Here is a 21,997-nt window from a genome sequence, read left to right on the forward strand (position 1 = left end):
ACGGTCTCATGCTAACCGCTAGCAGCTCAATGTCCTTACAGCATAGCGTCTCTTTGATAGAGAAATGCCCAGAGTTACACCATCTATCGTTCACAAACACAGCCAGACCCCCTCCTCCCTTCTTACCACTCTCCGCTGTTCTGTCATAAGAGGCTCAGCAGCTAAAGCAGCACACCTGGGTCTCCCAGCCTATTAAAAGCAGCCCTTTGCTTCACCTGCTTCACTAAACATTATTATTTTAAGCAGAGTGGTGTGATTTATGTAGGCATTGCTGTGTGACAGGATGACTTTTCTTGCACACCCACCAAATGAGGGCGCACATGCTTCCACGCCCACTGGTGACTGCACACATCCTTTCAAGGAAGCATTTCATTCATCCCTAACAAATGAAACAAAACACTGTGCAGCGTGTTCAGGTTTGAACGTGGCCCTGGCCTCTCTCTGCATCCACCTGGCACATGCAACACACATCCACTCCCTGCTGAACTGCTTGTATTTGATGTGTTGAAGTTTTGGTAAAGTTTGAATAAATTCCACTTTATTTATAGGAACATTTCATCTGTGGACTCCTGCTTCCCCTCTCCTTGAGCCAGTTTGTGACGGGAACATGACATAAGAAAAGTAATTTATCCCTTTTTGATTCTGTGTATCTGGCGCTCATCCAGTGAGTTCACACTTGGCAGAAACAGACTGAATTTGTCTGGAGAACTTTGGCTTCAGCCAAGTTAGATAAACACACTGTGTCTCTGTCAAAACAGCAGTGTAGTTGTGGCACCCCTGTGAGGGAATGACCACATTAATATTATTTTGTGTAAAACACTCATGTAACGGGACATTTTTCATTGCTATATGTATTTATTTTCAGTTTCTTTAAGAGGATAGAAAATCCATGTAACAGGGATTCATTTTATGTTAGAAAGCAGTGAGGGCGGAACTTTGGTGCTTGCTCCGGGGTTTCGGGGTGCAGTAAGTGGAGCCCACCTTCCGCTGCTTCCTCAGACACGTTCTGGAGGAAAGCAGAGACGCATCGTGTCTTCCTTACTCTGCTCTTCACCTGCTTTTACAGGTCGGTACACGGTGCTCGCACCGAAAATGTTGTTTATTGTCACCATGGTTACCCACGTTAATGTGAATGGGAGAGTTAAGGCGGTCCGCCAAAGTTATTTATATGTAAACACGGGAGAAAACCAGAGGAGTGTCCCGCGCGACCGCACCGCGAGCCCGCTCGTTAGGTGGAGCGCTCGTGAAGCAGAGTCAGTGCGCTCCTATGCTCTGTGCAAACGTGTTGTAATGCTCCAATCAAATCAGTTCTGTGAGATGTGAATGTTAATAGTTCTGTTAAAGTGACTGAGTAGATTAGCTAGTGTAACACAAGCACTCTGAGCAACTCTGTGTAGCTAACAGAGGCATTCATGGGTTGATTCAACAAGCTGTGTTTCATGATGCACTAAATAGTGATTTTGCCAGTAAATTACTGGAGGGAACAAATGTAATGTATTTACCAATGCTGTTATTGAATAGAACTGTTTAGCCAGTAAGACACTGCAGAAGACAATGTGATGTGTTTATTGATATGATAAAAGGATGTAGCTGTTATGGAAAGAAGTGTGAACTTGAGAAACTGAACCAGTTAAAAAGAGTATATTTCACTGATGTTGTGAAATAAGTAAATGTCATTGATGTGAATGAGGAACCAGCTGAACAGTATATTGAAAGCTCATGTTTAGTGTTTTATAGCATTTATTTGTGTGAAATAAATCAGACTCAGACACGTTCTGGAGGAAAGCAGAGACGCATCGTGTCTTCCTTACTCTGCTCTTCACCTGCTTTTACAGGTAACATATTTGTCATCGAGGTCTTCATCCTTGGGACCCGTAACATAGTAACTTCTTCATTGTTATACTTCTATAGTTTTCCCATTTTGTGAGCTGTGGATGTGGAAAGTGTCTCAGTGACACATCCACATGAAAACGGCGTTACCTTCGTTCATTTGCACGTCAAATGAACGAGCTGTTTGGACTTTAACGTCACAGCTGATGCTTCGATACTCGAACTCAAGAGTTCAGCTTCCACTCAGAGGTACAAGTACACACAGCAAAGATAAACGTGTACACAAGGTGGAACCCACAAGTGCACAGCTCCAACCAGAGATGGGCAGTAATCCGATTACGTTTTTTGAAGAAACGAGTAAAGTGAGGGATTACTATTGCAAAAAAGGTAATTAGATTACTGTTACTTTCCCGTAAGCACGCTGCGTTACTGCGTTACTAAAACCGCAGCTGTGTGCAGATGAACAATGGATAATCTATCGAGTGTGGAGAGAGTGTGAGCGTGCAGCGTTTAAAGCGTGGAAGCACTGACCTTACTTTGAGTTTGACTCTGTAAAAAGTGACAAAAACATTAGCATCCGCTGTTCACTGCGTGGGAAGACAACATGCTCACTCACTATGTGTTAATGGGCATGCTTATTTATAACTTTGATAAAATGTCATAAAAATAATTCCATGCCAGCTCACCATTGGTGATCAGGTAGTTTCTGTTCCAGTTCCAGTCCCATAAATCATGAAGCTTGCTGCCAGAAAAGCTTCAAATCTCCTTTGAAAGCTGTTTGTGGTCTTGATTGTGGGAGCTTCAGTTGTCTGACTCCAGCTGCCACACAGTGCTCACTGATATCATTTGCAAAAACCCCAGTGTGACAATATTTATCAGTGAAGCAGAAATCAGGAAGTGACGACTTTTCTTTGAACATTTGCTAAGGCTAAGCTGTGCTTTCTACCACAGTTGGGAATTTCCTGGTTTACAACAAATTATTGTGTCAACACCGCATAAGATTTCAAACTACAGGAAAATCACTGGAGTTATAAGAGGCAGACAACGACACACACACCACATGCATGCTGTTGCTATTTATTGTGGATTAACCTGTCAAGGGCAAGAACAAAATAATTCTGCCTCAAATACAGGAAATCATAGCTTTCCTGTATTTCCTCCATTGTTGGCATGCTGGTTAGTGCTGTTGCTCCACAGTAAGAAGGTCCTGGGCTAAATTATCCATGAATGTAAACGGCTGTGTGTTTCTATCTGATAGACTGGTGAGCTGTCCAGGGTGTACCCTGCCTGGTAACCTATCACTTCAGGGTTATTTCCCAGCCCTGCTGCAACCAGGATAGAGATAGGAGGATGGTAGTTGTTGTAGACCCATTCAATTTCAATTGAAGGATTAAAATGTTCCAGGAGCTCAACTTACTCCATCTGAACATGTTTCAATCGTGTTTTATGAACACAACATGCAGCTTTACTGAATATGAAAAGGTTGTGTTGATTTAACTCAGTTGTTTAAGTTTCTGCCAAAGCAAAACCTTTGTGTGCAACCAGTGTCCACTATTGAATCAAGTCAATCCAACATGTTTTTGTCAGTGCAAAAGGAGTTACGGTGCCTGTACTCCTGCACAATATTGTCCCGGGAGGGAGGAAAACTTTCTGGTGAAGTTTTGGTTGATTTTTGGGTTTTGCTTGACACTAGGTTGATTTTATCAGTGAGGTTTGGATTGTTTTCTTTCTCTAAGAGAGAGAAAGATGGTTTTATGCTTGGACATGTTTGCAATGGGCCCCAGTATTTGTTACTTTATTAGTATTTTATTGGTTGCGTTTGTTTGTGCTTTTGTTACAGTGCACTGAGATAAGAACATCTGAGAGGTGTGATCCACCGCTGGTGATATTTTGGTATTTTGTGAGTTCCCGATTTAACAAATCAGCTCTTTAATCCAGACCTGAGAGGTTGAACTTTAAAGCGCTATAAAATATTCTTACTGGAAACAGTGGCAAAGTGTTTTTCTCCATGATTATAATGGGCTTGGGAGAAATTCACTTATATGTGACATTGATCACATGAGAAGTCCTGAGCCTAAAAGGATTGCAGCGAGTCAATCCAGTCCAAAAACAAGGAGCTGTTTTCCTTTAAAATGATGACGTCATCTTGCTGGTGATGGAGGCTCGAATAGGCTGCGCGTGAGACTCCATTATCAGCAATATCTGGTATGAATGTGTGTGGATGTATGCATGTGACTGGACTGTGATGGACTGACGACTAAAAGTTTTACTGACTTGATACTGAGACAAAAACGGTGCCGACTTTAGGATTAGTGAATGTCCACAACAATTCACCCAGCCTGTAGAAGAAGGGTGGAGGTTTTGTCTTGCTTTGTTGTTGCAGGAGCAGAAAGATGACAGAGACTAAAGGGGGAGGCTGTAGCTTCACATGAGTGTGAGCTGCAGACTGAACCCTTTGGTTGCTAATGTTGAGTCACTGATGTTTGCATTAAGAAAATTGTGTTTTATTAGCTGTGTTTTAATTAAGGTATCACATTATATTGTTGGGAATGTTAAATGCTAAAGTGAAGAAAAGCTTTGATTTCACTCATGACTGAACATGTTATTATTAACCATAGCAGGCCACTGTAAAGAGTCAATTAACTGTTATAGAGGAAAAAAGGCCAAAAACTCTGTTAATGCCTATGAATAACAGGGAATGATAGACTTGTCACATTCAAAATAGAGATATGTAATAACAAACACGGGTCCGTGTCATTTAGGTTCTCCATTGAAATAGTCAATCATTTAGAAAAGTAGAATATATATATATATATGTCTCAACGCTGTTTCTCAATAATATTAAAAACCTAAAAACTATTGTTGTGGAAGATAGAAGTCACTGTGACAGCCCTCTGACTGTGGAGGACGTTTGTAATCCTATTTCTGCACTTAAGGCCAACAAATCTCCCGGCACAGATGGTTTAACTGCAGAGTTTTAAGAATCATTTTCTAATCTCCTGGCTCCGTTCTTACTGCAGCTTTTCATAGGAAGTGTAGAGAATAACATCCTCCCTCCTACTCTTACTCAGGGTCTCATAACACTTATTCCAAAGCCAAACAAAGACTTACTTCTTATTGATAATTGGAGACCCATCTGTCTGCTCAATGATGACTATGAGATTATGGCTTTAGTACTTGCTAACAGAATGAAAATGAGTTCTTGGACACAATTATCGATGAGACACAATCAGGCTTTATGAGAAACAGACACCTTTCTAAGAACATGAGACTGGTTTTAGATCTACTTGATTACTCTGATTTGGTATCTGACTATAGCTTCATTCTCTTCCTGGATTTTTAAAAGGCTTTTGATACAATTGAACATCAATTTATTTTCCACTCTTTGGAAAAATTTGGCATTTTTCTGTAAAGCTATCAAAACCTTGTACACGAATGGCAATAGCTCAATTAAAATGATTAAGACTCCACCCCGAGATTTGACCTGTTATACAAGGAATCAGCACAGCTGATAAGGAGTTCATCATCAGCCAGCTAGCTGATGACACCACACTCTTCTTGAAGAATGCAAATCAAATCCGTCCAGCCCTTAGTGTTATTAGTGATTTCTCTGAGGCATGTTAATACTTTTAGCTATTTTATATCTATAAATCAATGGCGTGTCCAGCGGGGTGGCCTGGGGGGGCACAGGCCACCCCCCCAACCAGACTGGCCACCCCAGGTGCCACCCCAAAGGTAAAACGATAAAATTCAATCAAATATCAAATGTCCGATTATGTTTTCACGGTGAAGCTCAGATATCCGAGTGTAAGTGAATGCAGCATCGGCTTCTGCGCTATGCGCATCACGTTAGCAAAGGTAGGCGAGCCAAGCACGAAGGACAACACTGCAGGGAACAATTTTTTGGTGAAAGAAAATGAGGACAGAATAAATGTCCCGGTAAGTAATATTAAGTTTGTTGAGTTTAGTAAACTTCGGTGAAATTAGAATCCCAAGGAAAAAATAACACTTAAAGAATTTTTGCAGCCGTCGAATATTTCAGACAGTATGCTACTGAGGGCAGCTAACATAAGAGTTATGAGTTATAAGATGCAGGTCGATGTGTAAAAATAACTCCGTTGTTTGGTGGTGGCTATGGCAGGGCTTCCACAGAGGCCAGCAGGTGGATGAGGGAAGGAGAGGCAGGAGGAGAGACCCGAGGCAGCCGCCAGTCTGAGTGTCAGGTGAACTGAACTTCAGGTAAGAAGTTATGACCTGCAGTCTATCTGGGTCAGATATAAACTAAGTTTAGGTGGAGTTTATTTTCGTTGTGCTGACTTTACCCTCAGTTGCAATAACTCGTACTGCGTTCTAGCCAGCTTGATGGAGTTTTTATACAGCTGGGTGGGTGCTATGATGTTACTGATAGTGAACTTTATTTTATTCATGCCAACGGCTCCTTAAAAAAATGGAATGGTCCCTCATTCAGAGAAAATATTACACGTTTCGTATTGAGCTGAGAAGAGACGCAGTTTGTCCTGGACTTTAGCTAGAATGGAAAAAGACACAAAGCTGGAGTTATTCTGTCTTTACGCTGCACAGCTGCCTCTTCTTCTCTCATTCTCTCACCCTCTCTCTCCTGTTGCTACTTCAATCATGAAACTGATCAATGATCAGCTGATCGGCTTTTCTCTCTCATTTATTTATCGCCCACTTTGCTGGGTGATGTCGGTTTGTATATGTGGTGAGAGGGAAACATGCAGATGAAACCAGGAGATGTCCTTACTGAATCATCAGAGCTGAACAGGTGATGGAGAAACAGGTTTACCTTTTAGATCACATGAATGAGTTGAAGGGAAGTTATGAACTGTTTCTGAGAGACAAACAACACCAGGATCCTTTTTTATGTAGCTGACAGCTGGTAACTGTGCAGGGGCGGGTCTAGCAAAGTGTTGCCAGGGGGCCAGGTAGGGCATTAACAGGGAAAGGTGGGCACAAAGAAATACTTTTCTTTCTTATTCTCATTTAAAATATCTAGCTTTTATTAAATAATTATCTAAATCTTACAACCAAAGTTTTTATCTGACGTAAAATGTATAGAAATCATACATATACCAACAAAACTGTACATCACTGTCACAACAGCATTTGTTTTCATTCAAAGGCTTTATGGCTTTAATACCTGGTGGGCCGGTCTCTAGTCAAAATGCCCGATTTTCTGTACCGGTCCAGCCCTGCAGGTTAATACTGGCAGTGTCACCATGCCAGCTGACTGTATTTCATCATCAGCCAGTGTTGTTCTTTATCAATATTACCAAAGTTTACCATAAGGCAGCATAGAAAGTATTTACTTGCTTTCAGGTTTTATTCAAATATTAGTCTTTTCATTTGTTTCCCCACTTTTTCCCTGTTTCAAAATCAAACACCAGTTTGTGAGAAGATTATCTTCTTTTTTTAATAGGCAGATAAAGTTTTGCATTGGCATTGGCTAATTTGTCAATTGTTTGCTACAAATGTTCGTATTTTAATATTAAAAAATGTTTTTGCCCAAAACATATGTGCAGTATATGTCAGTAAAAATACTATGCAAATATTGCTGTCCTTGAATGCTGAGTAAACACTGACAAAGCACTGATTGTATCTCTTGTACTTTATCAACGCACTATCTAAAAACTTTGCACCGGAGTGGTTAAAATCTCATTCTAATAAGAGTTAAAAGCGCATTCGGTTATTAGGTTTACAGGATTATTGAATTATGGTTAATGGTTGGTAGAATTTTTTTTAAACATTATCTGCCAATTACATCTGCCACCCTTCTCCAAATCTGTGCCCCTACCTGGCCCCCCCAACAAAAATTTTCTAGACACGCCACTGCCATAAATGTAAGTTTATTAATGAAACACCATATTTCTGCCGTTTTATAAGGATATGAATTGTACATACAATCAATTTCAGACTCAACCAACAAAAAGCCTCTCAGAACATTATTTATATTGTAACAGTTGCTATTGTAATGCAGTGTATCACCACATGGCGGCGCCTCCTGTCTCACGACTGGTGTCACCCCCTTTTTGTTCTTCTTCGAACTCCTCCTGTAATGGATGCTCCCGTGTGTACGCGGACTAGTGTGCTCTTTAGTAATGTGTGGTAGAGGTAGCACTTTTATTTTTGATATTGTAAATAAATGAGTACTTTTTGGAAAGTCAGAAGCTGTTGCTCATTCGCTATCCACCTGCACACCTCCGCGGCTGGCTTCATCTCCACTGCACGTTACAACTGGCGCCCGAACTTTTTCCCCTTGGACTTCAGACGATTTTTGCATCCCGCCGAGGATTCTTCTCTTCTAGCACGTGAACTGTCTCGGAAATCCCCCCAGTTTTGCGGACACTCGGACGTTTTCTCCAGCCATGGCCGCAGCCTCAGCTCAGGTGGGACCCGACTAATTTCTGGATACCGTGGTGTGCCGCTGCTCCGCTTGGGAGAAAGAGAGAAGCTGACTCCGCGACGCGAATGGACTCCGTGGATTTGTTATTTGTTGTTGGTTTCGTCTTCTAAGGATTAATTCTTCTGTGGAGAGCCTGGACATGAACATTTCTGCTGGCTTTTCATTCCCCTTTCCCTCTGCTGAGACTGACTGTAGCACATGTAAGTGATAGCTTGGCCGACTACAACCGTTGGTGCTGGTCTTCGGCTCAGTATAACGAAACGACTTAAAACTAATCTTGCATTGAGCTCTAGTGTTGCAGACATGCTTTTGTAATAACATGGTTCTGATCACTCCAGTCTAATTTCAGTTGTTGGGCGAAATTTTATTTGTGGTTTTTCTAAATTTAATCTTGAACGCATTTTTGCAGTTTTGTCTTTCTAGTCTGACCTAACTGACTCTTTTACTGCTATATCAATAACTGCGCTGTGCCCTGGAGCGGCTTAATTTTTTTGAAATCGCAATGGCACACTGCCCAGACGACTCTGACTCAGACATGGAACTTACCTCGTTACCTATGATAGGTTTGTAGCTTGAACCCATCCGCTGGAACGTTGGAGACAATATAATTACACTGCAAAGCAAGACACAAGTAGGCAAGCTTCTTCATGTTTCTCGTGCACGGGAGAAAACCGGACAAAGCGCCGTCCCTTCGCTTGACCCCAGTTGCTCTCGTCCGTTCTCCCGTACCACTGTTCTTTTATTGAGGTTACATGAATATGCATAAGTTCATTAACATATGACTTCTACATACAAACAAAGAGTACCGTGTGTGTGTGTGTGTGTGTGTGTGTGTGTGTGTGTGTGGGGTCAAGATGTGACCCTGTGAAGACTCTGGTGCTAGCTGGTGCCAGGACGTCTGGGTCCATCTAACAAAAGGCTCTTATACTTAAACAGATATACGTGTGCTTGCTATACCATAAATCAAAGATAAACTCTCCTAGGGAGTATGTGATTTATACCAAGGATACTGAATAGAGGAATGTATGCACCCCCCTCTACACAGAGTTAATACAGACCTCTTTTAGGATGAGATATCCTTTCAATCTACCAATGATTATATACTTCTAAGCATATATGAGTAAATGTTTCTAAGCATAAATGACAATCAACAATACAAAATCTAACATTCCCCCCTTATTGACGTTTATGCTTGAAAAGTCCCCAGTTACGAATACCTCATGTCTGACAGTTTCAATGCAAACATTGTTATATTCAGCATATGTCAAATCACCCTAAATTACTGAAAAAATACACAGTTTAACAAATGTATTAGCGGTTATCCCATTCCTCATTGATCTCATCTCATGGCAAACTGCATCCTACAAACAAACAAAGAAATTGTTAATTTAATAGTGAAAATAAGAAAGTAACATTTTCAAAACCATCTCAGCTTGGTGGTGTTTTCTCCAGGTGTGCAAATCACATGTCTCTCTGCAGAGTGGTTTGAGTTCTGCAGGGCGTCATGAATGTCTCTTCCAGTTGTTTCCATCACTTTCCATAGGACCAGAGTCCAAATGTATGTAGAATAAACATTCAAACATACTAGTTAGTTTTGTTGTTTGTCAACATGGGTCTCAGCTATTTCCAAAGCTGCAGACCTCTCAGCACTCTAGTTTTATGGCCTCTACCAACCCCCATCACCTCATTCAAGCCTTCGTCCTGTGAGGGGGATATTTATGACTCCTTCATTGTCCACGCTCTGCAGAGAAACACCTCTGTGGAAAGGGTGCAGGTGTCCATTATCTTACTGCTGTTGTGATCCCAGCAGTCTTCAGGGTATCATCGTATTCACAGTACAGTGGCACAGCATTAGGTGATGTTCATAGGAAACTGCTGTCATCACCACCATAGCTTCTGGTTCCTGTGCTTTTCACAGAATCATGATGTCATCCTCGAACTCCTTCTGCGCTGTCGATGGAGCCTGGCACGCTCCCGTCATCCCTCGAGTTTTCCTGTCCCTACGCTGCTGAAGATGATCTCTGATCCTCCTGAAGTCTCTCTCCTGGCCTCAGCTCCCATCCTGTGGACGATCCTCTCAGGCACTCCTTCTCGTCATGGATAGTCCTGATTTTGGGCCTGCTGGATCTGTCTCAAAACACTCAGAGAGATTTCTCTATTGTGCTGTCTTGAGGGTGCTGGGGTTTCCTGGGACCTCGACCTCTTTGCAGTGGCTCTGATAAATCCAGGAGGGTCTCTCCGCTATTTTGCAGGCAGTTTCATGGTCCTTGCTGTGGCTCCAAGGTCTGATCTCATGATGGGCCCCAACCAGCTTGACCTTTGACCTCAACCACTGCCTGGGCTATGCCTGGAATGTTTCTCGCTTCTCACTGCTGCACCTGTATTTCAGAAAGACTTCTATTTGGAGAGCATGTCAACAATCATCAAACCACATTCTTTAGTTCAGTGAACTTCACTAATAGGCCATCAAAGCCTCATCTGAACATGGATGCACCACTTGCATAGATTTAATACTTGTAAATAAACAGCTAATCACACAAATCACTGCAACAATAATAGTAAACATTGTTTAATGTTAATTCTGGACCCCACCTCTTGACGCATGGACAACCATGCGTCAACTCACCAAACCAGGATCCCTGTCTTAAAAACTGGCTCCACCAGGAGCCTGCATACAATAAAATCAACTTCACTCTTATAAACAATATATCAGAAGAGTAATAAGCATTCAACATCAGCAAGACAAGTGTCATGTGCAGGTTTTCTCAAATCGGGAAACTACAATTATTTCCCTAATTTGCCTCAGACATGGATCATCCCATGTGCTCAGTTAACATTAATGTAATCGGTGACTTCTCTTAAGCAAATTCACTCCACTCATATATCCCTATGGGCTCAAAGTGGCCAGCTAAGAGCCCATATTCAACTTTCCCATAAACACCGTAACCTCTTATTTGTTTTACTCATGTCACTTTTCCGCTTGTGCCGAATCCTCCACAGCATTCTCAAAGAAACAAACATTAGCAATACACATTGACTGTGGTCAGACGGAGGTCAGACACAGGTCAACAGGTTCCAGAGGTGCCATAAAAACACCATAAAGGTAGCCAACCCTAGCTGTGGAAAGAATGACAGTCACATATAAACCCAGAAATCCTGTAGTAGGAAAACATTAACTAATCCTCTTATAAATCACATGATCAAACACATGATTAATCATCTGCTGTAAAAAGAAATGTAAATGTTAGCGCTGCGCAGGTGTGTACACTTTCTCACAGTAATGTCTGTGAGCAACACAAGTTAGTGGATGACACACACATAGTAAATTCACAGACAGAAAAGATGGCATTTAAAAGATTAAATCGTCATGCAACCGCGAATGTTGCTGTCATCTTTCTGCTCCTGTAACAAAAAACACATAAATTCATCCACCCTTTTGTCCTGTCTAGGTGGAGGTTAACCTTGAGTCGTGGTCATGTCCTGTCAGCTTTTACCAGTCAGTCAGTTTGTTCTTTATTTCCATTCATTCATTCATTCATTCTTTGCTGATAGTGGAACCTGTCGTCGCATTTAGTTTCCACTTCCAGCAAAATGACGTCATTTCAAAAAGAAAAAGAACTTCTAGATCGGATTACCTTGCTGAATCCGGTTTAGGCTGGGACATTCATTTAATAATTGTCCCAAATAAGTGGCTTTCTCCTGAGCCCATTTTAATGTGGAGAAAACTCACTTGTAAGGCTTTCTCGACAGGTCGTATAGCACTTTTAATTTCTGACGTGCAGATCTGCTTAAAGAAAAGAAATAGACAAACAAAATCAGTGCCTGTTCAAAAGATAAAATGAAAAATAACAGAGATTATCAAACAAAACTTTCAGTGCACTGTGAAAGTATCAAAATAAAAAGGCCTTGTTAAGTCATGACACAAACTCCTCATCTCAGGAGGGTAAATCATACCATTAGCATGGTTCATCATACCATCATACTAATCGGCAGGCTCGACTTCACAACAGAAGAAAAATCATCAGCTAGATTCACTCCAAGCCAACCATCAGCTGCACAACACACACATAAGCCTAATGTGTCTTATTAGCTATGAGTTTAATCACCAGGTCTGTGCTCTTCACTCATTTAGGCCACAGATCTATTTTATTCAATTTTCCTTTTCCCTTCATCATAAAACATGTGACATGCTGTCATGCACCTCATAAAAGAAGTTTGTTCTGACGTATTCAGAGTTGTGTATCTAGATACAGAATTCACTCGCACATCAAAGCAGGAAACTCAGTGTTTTAGAGTCTCCACTCAACACAACAACTCCAACACATCTCATTCACTCGTGCTAGAATTCAGTCACCTTTCATTAATCTAAAACCGATCAACTAATTTGCATATCAGCTATTAACCCACTAAGTTGACAGGACAACAGGAAAGCATGTTCAAAATAGTATCACAAAAATAGAATTTCCCTCATACAGTAAATTACTTGCTGCATTAATCAAGCAGGAAGCTTCTCCCAATTTACCATTTTAACACTAAATTTATTGTCTGATCACTGGTTAGTCAAACCAGGATCTTTTTTCCCCCACAAAGGTTAAATTGTTGTCCTGCAACCTAGAGAGTCAATTTTTTTTTCTTTAGGATAAATTCAGTATTTGATAACAAGTGTCTGCTAAATTGACACTATTTTAACACTGATGAAAGATAACAAGCTAATTTTCATTGCATGGGTGTTTGTGTTATTAGGCAGGTCTAATGCATGTCTGTGGAGCTGCATCTCCAGCAGGGCATGTTCTTAAACCTGCCTTTCCTACACACTTCTCTGCTATTATTTAATCATTTCTTAACTAATGTGCTATGAGTCTTCATGAGTTATTTTGTGTTTGGAATTGTTAGTAGGGTTAATGCATGTTCTGCTTGTTTGTGTGATTTTGTATGTTTCTATTTGTTTCAGACTCCGTCTCAATTTTCCAACTTAAGCAGTCAGTTTTCTTTTCCCCAGGTTTGCTAACCCAAATTTTGATTTCCCACATTTAATAACAGCATTCCTCTGTGTTTCCACTTACTCTCACTCTGTTGTCCTCTCACTCTCTTGTCCTCTCCCACTTTCAACAGTCCACAGCCGGCAGTTCTCCTTCAGCTTTGTCCTGTGTTCAACTGTCTCTTCTTGCCATTTTACTCCACAGGTGGCAAATGTCAAACTCCAACAGTCTCCTCAGTTCTCCTCAAAAGTTTTCTTCACATGCATAGTGAAGTTGCAGCTTGTTGGAAACACAGTGCCATTCATCCGATCAGTCAGGATGATGGGTTTGCTCTTCTTCTCTGGTGCTGTTTGTCCACATTGCTGCTGCTCGCTGGGACTCTTTGTTCAGGACTTTGCTGCTGTCTCTTTATCTGCCATGTTATTGCTTTGGAGCTGCATTCCTTGTCTTCAGGGAGGTGTGAGCTTGCTTGTGAGGTTGAGAAACACATGGTGCTGTAAATAAGTCAGCCAGAAACTTGGCCTGAACGTTTCCAATGATGTTAAACTATAACTTTCTTCCGACCGCTGCATGTGGAAAATTGATTCAGGTCTGCTTTTCACCTGAAAGTGACAAACTAAGACATGTTCATTATCATCATCACTGCTTAATCAACACATCTCTCTCCCTCTCTCTCTCTCTGTGTTTGTGTGAACAATCCTTTCTTAAAAGCAGAAAATGACATTGTAGTTGTTTTTCGGCTGATCAACACAAAACCTTTTTCCTATGATTATTTTTCTTCGTCTACAATGTAATTTGTCTCTTTTTCACTCTTTTTTTTTTCCTTTACAATAGCTTGTGATCCGCAAAATCACTGCTCTCACTCACAATCAGAGGCAATTACTTTTGCACAGTGCACAAAAACACTGTGATGTCAGACACATTCACACTCACTTTGTCATCTGCATAAATAAATCATATGGCTGGAGATATGTGCCATGGTGATCCATAGGCATGATCACATGTTTATTTAATTATTTTCAACCCAACAAAACAAATAAACAAAAACATGATGCTGATGCTATGAACACTCCACACACATGAGTCAAGATGCAGGAAAACTGCGCATGGAAACGCTGCACACTCCAGTTATCATATGTCTGTGAAGGTTCTCAGTCATCCAGGTCATCGTAGTCAAAGGAGCTTGCAAAGAAAAGCGTCTGGACTTCTTTAAGTTGCTTGAAGACGTTTCACCTCTCATCCGAGAAGCTTCTTCAGTTCTAAGGTCAAATGGTGGAGAGTCCCAGATATAAACCTAGTGGGAGTGACCCCGTGACCCCCACAGAGGGACAAAAGGACCCCCTGATGATCCTCTAATCACCTGAGCCAAGGTGTGAAATTGGGTGTGGGACCCAATCAGCCAGAGTTTCGTGTGTGTTAACACACACCCAAGAGTTGTTTGCTCAAACACTCTAAGAAATATCTGTGCTGTTAACACAGTTTCATGCTTCAAGAGACACTCTTTAAAGCCTCGTGCTTTGGCACAAACAGCTGGCTTTTCTTTCTCCCTCTTTTCAATGGCTTCCATCGTCAGCACTACATCAACGAAGAGGCCATCATCTGGTTTCCCAAAATGTCCAAAGATTTTCTGGAGGGCATCATGCTTGGCCCACCACCGTGTCTCACCTATTGGACTGAGGCGTCTGTGTCTTGTGTTTTTGGTTTGTTTCTCCCACAGATTAACCTTGTGATGGGACTCCTTGATGAACACAGCTATGTCATTAAGTAAATTAAAGAGTGATCCACTTTCAATGACACTTTGTGTTGTGTCAGCAATCACAAGATTAAGTATGTGTGCATAGCACCACACATGCACATGAGTTGGAGACTGGGCAGTCATAAGTGCTGAAAAGCCTTTGTACTGGCCCTGCATATTTGAAGCACCATCTGTTGCATTCCCAATGCACATGGCCTTGTCTAGATTCAGATGCTCTAAAACTCCAGAAAGCAAGTTTACAAAGTACTGCCCCGTGGATGCTTCGCACCTCACTATGGAGACAAGCCTCTCCTGCACAGACTCAGTAACATACCTGATGATTACTGAACACTGATCATAACCTGTGATGTCTTGGGTTGTGTCTAGCTGAACAGAAAACATCCCAGCTTTCTGGACATCACTGGCGATGCTCTCTTGAAGGAGATGGCCAAGTGCATCAATCACTGAGTTGACAGTTGTTTTGGAGAGTAGGGTGATGAGAGATCCTCTACCTCTTGATCCACTGGTCTGATGCAACTTCTTGCTTTTTTCAATGCAGTCATTCAAATGTTCTCCAAGGCACATATCATACTTGCCTAATAACACAATTAGTTCCAGAAAGTTACCATGATCGATGGTGTTATCACCTAAAGTGTATGCAGCCTCATTCTCCACATGCCTATAGCTGAGTCCCCTCTTCCCAAGTACTTTGATCACATCCACCATACGCTCTAAAACTTGCCGTCTCTTTTTCACTTGTGCTCTGTGAGCTGACAACTGACTGCCAGCAAACAAGCTCCTGATGTTGCCTTTTGAGCACCTTAAGAAAAAAGCTTCAGCACAGGTCTGGTGTGTATTGCTCTTTTCATGCTCCTCTGTGCGCAGATGTATATGTCGCCAGTCACTCATGCCTGTTATAAATGTGCTGGTGTCAGTCAGCCTTGCAAATGCCAGACACACAAAGCAGAACAATAAATGGCGTTCTTTGCAATAAGTAAGCCACTTCCTGTTGGTGCCATCTTTACAGCTGAACACCCTCATCACAACTGCACTGCTACTGTTCTGCTGTGGGTGGTAATCTAAGAAGGCCTGTAATATGGCAGGTTCAGGGCGAGCAAAGTCATCGATGCCCTGGCTCTCACTCTCTTGCTCTTCCATCTCTCTCTCTTGCTCTTCCATCTCTCTCTCTTGCTCTTCCATCTCTCTCTCTTGCTCTTCCATCTCTCTCTCTTGCTCTTCCATCTCTCTCTCTTGCTCTTCCATCTCTCTCTCCTGCTCTTCCATCTCTCTCTCTTGCTCTCTCTCTTCCTTTTCCTAAATCCCTCGTTTTGCACAGTCCCTGGTATCAGTGCTCAAAGCTTTTGTGTTTGTTTCCAACAAGTTGCCCACCTCAGGAAACAAAAATGTGTTCTTTTACTTGTCAGATGAACATATGAGACACTTTGACTCTTCAGTGCAGTGTGGAGCCTAACAAAGATCTGTTTTGTGTCCCAGCTGATCAGCAGGAGGAGGAGAGTCTGACGGAGCAGCAGAGGAACATTTTCAGCTACTTGGACTCAGCTCAGCCACTACAGAGGAAACAATGAGCTCAACACAGAAGGTGACAGACAGGGCAGGACCATATGACCAAAGATATTTATCACCATATACATTTGAACATTTGCCATAACGATGTAGCTGACGATAGAATTGACAGCAGACAAAATACTTTACAGCTGCACAACTTTATTAAAAAGCCATCAATGTATTTTCACTGAAACAAGCAGCTGTTGTTTATGTGCATTAAAGTTATATAAAAATGTAACAGTGCAAATGCAAATTCCTCGCTGACAGTTTAACCAAAAGGCGTTTCCAGTGGAAACTGGCCGACACATCCTGAGCATAACCATGTATAATATCCACTAAACTTCAGAAGAGGTTATACAGTCGTGGCCAAAAGGTTTGAGAATTGCATAAATATTGGAACCTGGAGAAGTTGCTGCTTAAGTTTTTATAATAGCATTTTGCCTGCACTCCAGAATGTTATGAGGAGTGATCAGATGAACTGCATCGTCCTTCTTTGCCATGAAAACGAACTTAATCCCCAAAAAGCCTTACCACTGCATTTCATTGCTGTCATCAAAGGACCTGCTGAGACCATTTCAGTGATCGTCTTCTTAACTCAGGTGAGAATGTTGGCGAGCACGAGGCTGGAGATCATCATGGCTGTATCCCGATTCAGGTTCTGCAGCTTTAAAGTCCTCAAGGGCCGCGTACTCAAAGACCGCTAAGGCCGAAGTGCGAGGCTCGTAGGCTCGTGAAATGGGACGTCTAGCCTCCGTCGCGCTGCCCAGGTTGCCTAGCAACCATGATACTAACAGCTGGAAACGTTTCATACAGCTTTGTTTGACAGAAATGAAGGAGAACATATTTAGTTCATTTGTTTCTACATGAGCTCTGTGTGATTTGATGAGTATCTGAGGCTGAGACCACAGGACTGTGAAACATGATTGTTGGGCTTCATTTCTGTGCTGAACAGTCGTTTAAGATTAGCTGTAAATAACAATTAGCTGATGTTGTTCATGAGACTAAAGTCATCTCACTGTGGTAATGTAAATATAATATGGCCAATATTATAGTTATTATTTTAATCACTTCACTCACAGACAAGTATCTGTGACAGTGTGTATACAGATGTATCATATATAAGAGACAAATATTGTTCATTTAATATGTTGGTACTAAATTTGGCTCAATGCTTACATACATGTGTAAAAAGCAAATGTAGGAGCTGTGATAACTGTGTCTGATAGAATGAAGAGTAGACTGATATATGAAATATTCCTTTATTGGGTGAGAAAATCAGACCATGTCATAACTGCTGTAAGTCACACAGAATAGATATCAGAGCCTTAAACAGGCTGACTTCTGCTAAATGGGTCAAACTGGGCAGAAAGTCTACAAACACATAACATCCTTATAGAATATGATGTAACACTATAGATCAACTTAGCTCAGAATATATAAAGCATATAAACAGTTACAGCAATATGATGCAACAAACACAGCAGCTACTGATCCAAAATACTCAAAGCTTCATAGAACTGAAACCAACATTTATTTTTAGCTCCATCCTGCTGCTGATACAGACTTTAGGTTTCTGAACATTAAACTTGTTGCTGCCTTTCATAGTGTGTAACTTGAAGGCCCTGAGTACTTTCTCCCACACTGGAAACACTGGGATGATCACATTATTTGAACATTACCTAATAAGACTGATTCAGCACAGACAGTTATGTTAAACTTTCCTAGCAGTCCTTCACAAACAGGGAACAGTCTGTCTATTCCCTCCATCTGTCAGCAGCTGCTGGCTCTTCCTCCTCCTCTTCCTCACACACTGCTGAGTTTGTCCTGGTGGATCATCAGGGCTGCAAAGCCTCACAGATGATGTGCAGCAGTGGCTCCCTCAGTCTGTCCTCACTCTGGACACTTGCAGTCGTCACACATGGAAATCAAATGTGTGATAAGCTGCAGGATTCAAACACAAGTGTAACTTATAAACACATGTTCATACTTTTATTCCACAATCAGAGAGAAAGAAACAGAGAGAGAGTGCAGGACAGACAGACAGGTGACAGTCTCAGGTGTACACACTGCTACACAACAGCACCAGAGAAGCAGGATTTAGTGTTTGTGTTATTACGAGTGTAAACAAGAAGAGTTCCAGATGGTGCAGTGGACACATGTGTGACTGCTGTGATTAAAGCATCTTTCTTTCAGCTTAACGAGTGAACCGTCAGCTCGTTCAAACACACGTTAAAGTGCGTTTGGCTCGACACCACCGAACAGAGGCAGCAATATAACACAGCTAACATTAACAGTGCAGTGGATCCTGCTTGTGCCGTGATGTTCAGGACTGCAAACCGAGCAGCATCACTGACTTTCAGCTTGTTGTGTTTGTGGATATATGACTGACTTTAATTATCCACAAAATCATCACATTCTCTGTCAGATTAAGGTCGACTATTGAACGGCGTATATTTTAAAGGCTTTAAAACCAAGTTAACGCTGAAAGTACAAACATCACTAATGTCACATAACTCTGCCGACAAGGCATAGCTATGGCTATGAAATGCTCTTTGTGTATCACTTCTTCATTATGAAAGATGTCATTAATGCACTAGTAATGTCTCATCTGGAGTATTGTTCAATCATTTGGTCAGCAGCTAATAAGACAGATCTTAACAGACTTCAGTTAGTCCAGAATAAGGCGTCCAGATTAGTGTGAAGATGTTCATACTATACTAATATTGATCAAATGCATAATAACCTTTCTTGGCTTCCTGTACAGGCTAAAATATTCTATGGCTTACTTGTAGTTCTAAAGAAAGCAATTCTGTTAAACACACCACATTTATTCTGCTCAGCTGCAGTATCCAGATGAAATACATCATCATATTACACAGTTTTCAACAAGCTGCAATTTAGTAAATGCTCGAGTTAAAAGTAACGTTTTGTAAAACTGTTACATTTAGAGCAACTTTTAAGTGGAATAAGTTGCCTTAAAAAATTAGAGAAAATAGTGTGTGTGTGTGTGTGTGTGTGTGTGTGTGTGTGTGTACAATCAGGAGTGATGGGCATGATTTTAGTGTTTGAACAGTCATGAATTATCTTTAACAGCAGGTTGGATGTAATGTGTTAGAACTACCAGCAGGTGGGGATAAGAGACCTTTAAGGTGTTTGGTGCCACGCTCCACCTTCAGGTTTAAAACTAGTGTTAATGGAGTTTGAAGGTTGAGTTTGTTCCACGACTGCATTTCACTCACTGCCTCTGTTTGTATCTCTGTCACTGCAGGACCAACATGGAGCCAGAAGTCAGCGCTCTCAGGAGGCCGACAAACCTCACAGAAGAAAGGGAGAGAAAAAACACACCTGTGACGAGTGTGGGAAGGGTTTTACTGTGAGGGCTAAACTAAAACGGCATCAGGTCATCCACACTGGAGAGAGACCGTTCAGCTGTGACTTGTGTGGAAATTCTTTTTCCTTGAAGGGTTCCCTAAAAACACACCAACTCATCCACAGTGGAGTTAAAGCGTACAGCTGTGATCAGTGTGGCAGAGCTTTTACTCGCAGTAGCCACTTACAGAGTCATCTAGTTACCCACTCTGGAATTAAGGCATACAGCTGTGACATCTGTGGAAAAACTTTCAGCCAGAGAGAGAGCCGAAATACACACCTACGCATTCACACTAGACATGATGTGTACTGCTGTGAACAGTGTGGCAAATACTTTACAACAGACGCACAGTTACAACAACACATGTTTACCCACACTGAGGAGAGACCTTATCAATGTGACCTGTGTGAGAAGACTTTTAAATCTCCACATGACCTGAGACGACACCAACAGATCCACACCAGAAAGAGACTCTACAAGTGCAGCTACTGTGAGAGAAGCTTCTCACAGTCAGGTCATCGTAACATTCATGAACGTGCACACATGGAAGGATACTACAGCTGTGACCAGTGTGACAAGAGCTTCAGGAATCTCAGATCATACTCTGCACACAAACGATCCCACGTTACTAATAAACTGTTTCACTGTTACCAATGTGCCCAAACATTCACCTCATTGTCTGCTCTGTGCAAACATCAGCGCGATCACTCAGGGCTGAAATCACTCCCATCACTGGATCACAGTGAATCTGAAGATACAGAAAGATCCTCTGGTTTCTGTGTCAGACTCAAAAAGCTTGAGATCAGGCTCCACAGAGTTCAGATAGAATCATTTAAACTTGTGTTGAACTGAACTGGTTGCTGGGCTGAACTTCTACATAATACAGATCTACATGGGATCTTCTTTTCTGTTTTTTACTGAGTCAGTTTTGTCCTTTTTTCTCTGTCCTGGTTTTGCTCGTCTGTAAATGATTGAAACTCAGTCAAATAGTTCATTGTTCTCCAGCAAAACGTTTTGGAAACTCATGTTTAACCTTTAAAACTCTGACATGTTTTAGCACACAAGGCTTCATCGGGGAGTTCACTCATGATTGGACCATGAGAACAAAGGTTTTTAGTTCTTTCAAAGAGAGTCTTGGAGATGTTTGATGTTTCTGTTTTTCTGAAACCACCTGAAAGAAAAACTATTTTTCTTGCTTTATGTAGTGTGGAAGTTTTTAATGTTTCTTCATCTGTGATGTTCTTGAATGTGTTCACGTGAAGATGGTACAAATAAACTGTCCTTTCAGCTTTAGCTCCTAATTTATTCATTATATATGGATGTAGCACAGCAGCCGTCTCTTGATTAACACATGGAGGGCTCGGAATCTGATGGTGTCGTCTCCCTAATTTGCCCACTCAGTAAATCTCACTCATGGCCAAGAAATTGAAATAAACCTTGTTTTCCTGCTGGATAGTGATCCACTGTAACTCTGCTCCTCCTTCCTGTTTAGGATTTCTGTGGCTGAAGTAAAATTCCCTCCATCCATCACTTATCCCAGCTAACCCAAAGTGAAATAAAGTTTTGCTGGTCTTAAAAAAGCATTACAATAATGGGCATTACCAATGCAAACTGAATGATACAGAAGATGAAAGAAGAGACTTTGATCAGTTAATAAAGCTCATGATCTGGATTCATTGTGGCTGCTACACAGATACTTCTGGGTCACTTCTCTCAGTTAGGAACCTTCCTCACCAAACTGACTGTTGGACCACACCCCTGGTTTCATGAGAAATTGTTTCAGCCATGATTTCTCTTCCTGTATTTCAGAGTAAAGACTGAAGTGACAAATGGAAGCATGTTTAAAAAACACAATGTGAGAGAGACGTTGAGGTCCTTAGAAGTTACCCTGGGTTTTTCTGTCACCCTGCTAGATGTTACACACCTTGTTATTGGACTGATTTCTACTGCTGGACTACTCCTGCGGAGAGTAACAATACTCTTACTAATTAGCTCCCTTTCACACCTTTGGGGATATTTATTTCTGTGTTTGCAGCGCTGTGAGCCAGAACAGCGAGAGAAAAATCTGCAACAGCGACGAGCCGAATGCTTAC

General features: G+C 41.5%; 2 protein-coding genes and 1 long non-coding RNA gene across 4 annotated transcripts in view; 2 read left to right on the top strand and 1 right to left on the bottom strand.

Annotated features, from left to right (window-relative positions):
• LOC309702542 overlaps nucleotides 1–21,997 on the bottom strand; it is a 125,170-nt gene that overhangs the window by 93,761 nt on the left and 9,412 nt on the right. The gene's annotated exons all lie outside the window — the stretch shown is intronic.
• LOC309702166 (protein NLRC3-like) overlaps nucleotides 1–21,997 on the top strand; it is a 197,945-nt gene that overhangs the window by 40,562 nt on the left and 135,386 nt on the right. The window lies entirely within an intron of this gene.
• On the top strand, nucleotides 919–21,561 carry LOC309702339 (uncharacterized protein). 2 transcript variants are annotated; one of them, XM_082527025.1, is made up of 4 exons: nucleotides 919–1,195; nucleotides 1,769–1,835; nucleotides 16,463–16,568; nucleotides 19,803–21,561. In XM_082527025.1, the coding sequence occupies exons 3-4, from the start codon at nucleotides 16,551–16,553 to the stop codon at nucleotides 20,754–20,756; spliced, it is 972 nt and encodes a 323-aa protein (XP_082383151.1). In that variant the 5' UTR covers nucleotides 919–1,195; nucleotides 1,769–1,835; nucleotides 16,463–16,550; the 3' UTR covers nucleotides 20,757–21,561. The 2 variants fall into 2 exon arrangements, with proteins under 2 accessions (XP_082383151.1, XP_082383152.1); XM_082527026.1 differs by lacking the exons at nucleotides 919–1,195; nucleotides 1,769–1,835 and adding an exon at nucleotides 8,298–8,454.

Source organism: Aulonocara stuartgranti (assembly GCF_965226115.1).
Source record: "Aulonocara stuartgranti genome assembly, chromosome: 3".
Taxonomy (NCBI): Eukaryota; Metazoa; Chordata; class Actinopteri; order Cichliformes; family Cichlidae; genus Aulonocara; species Aulonocara stuartgranti.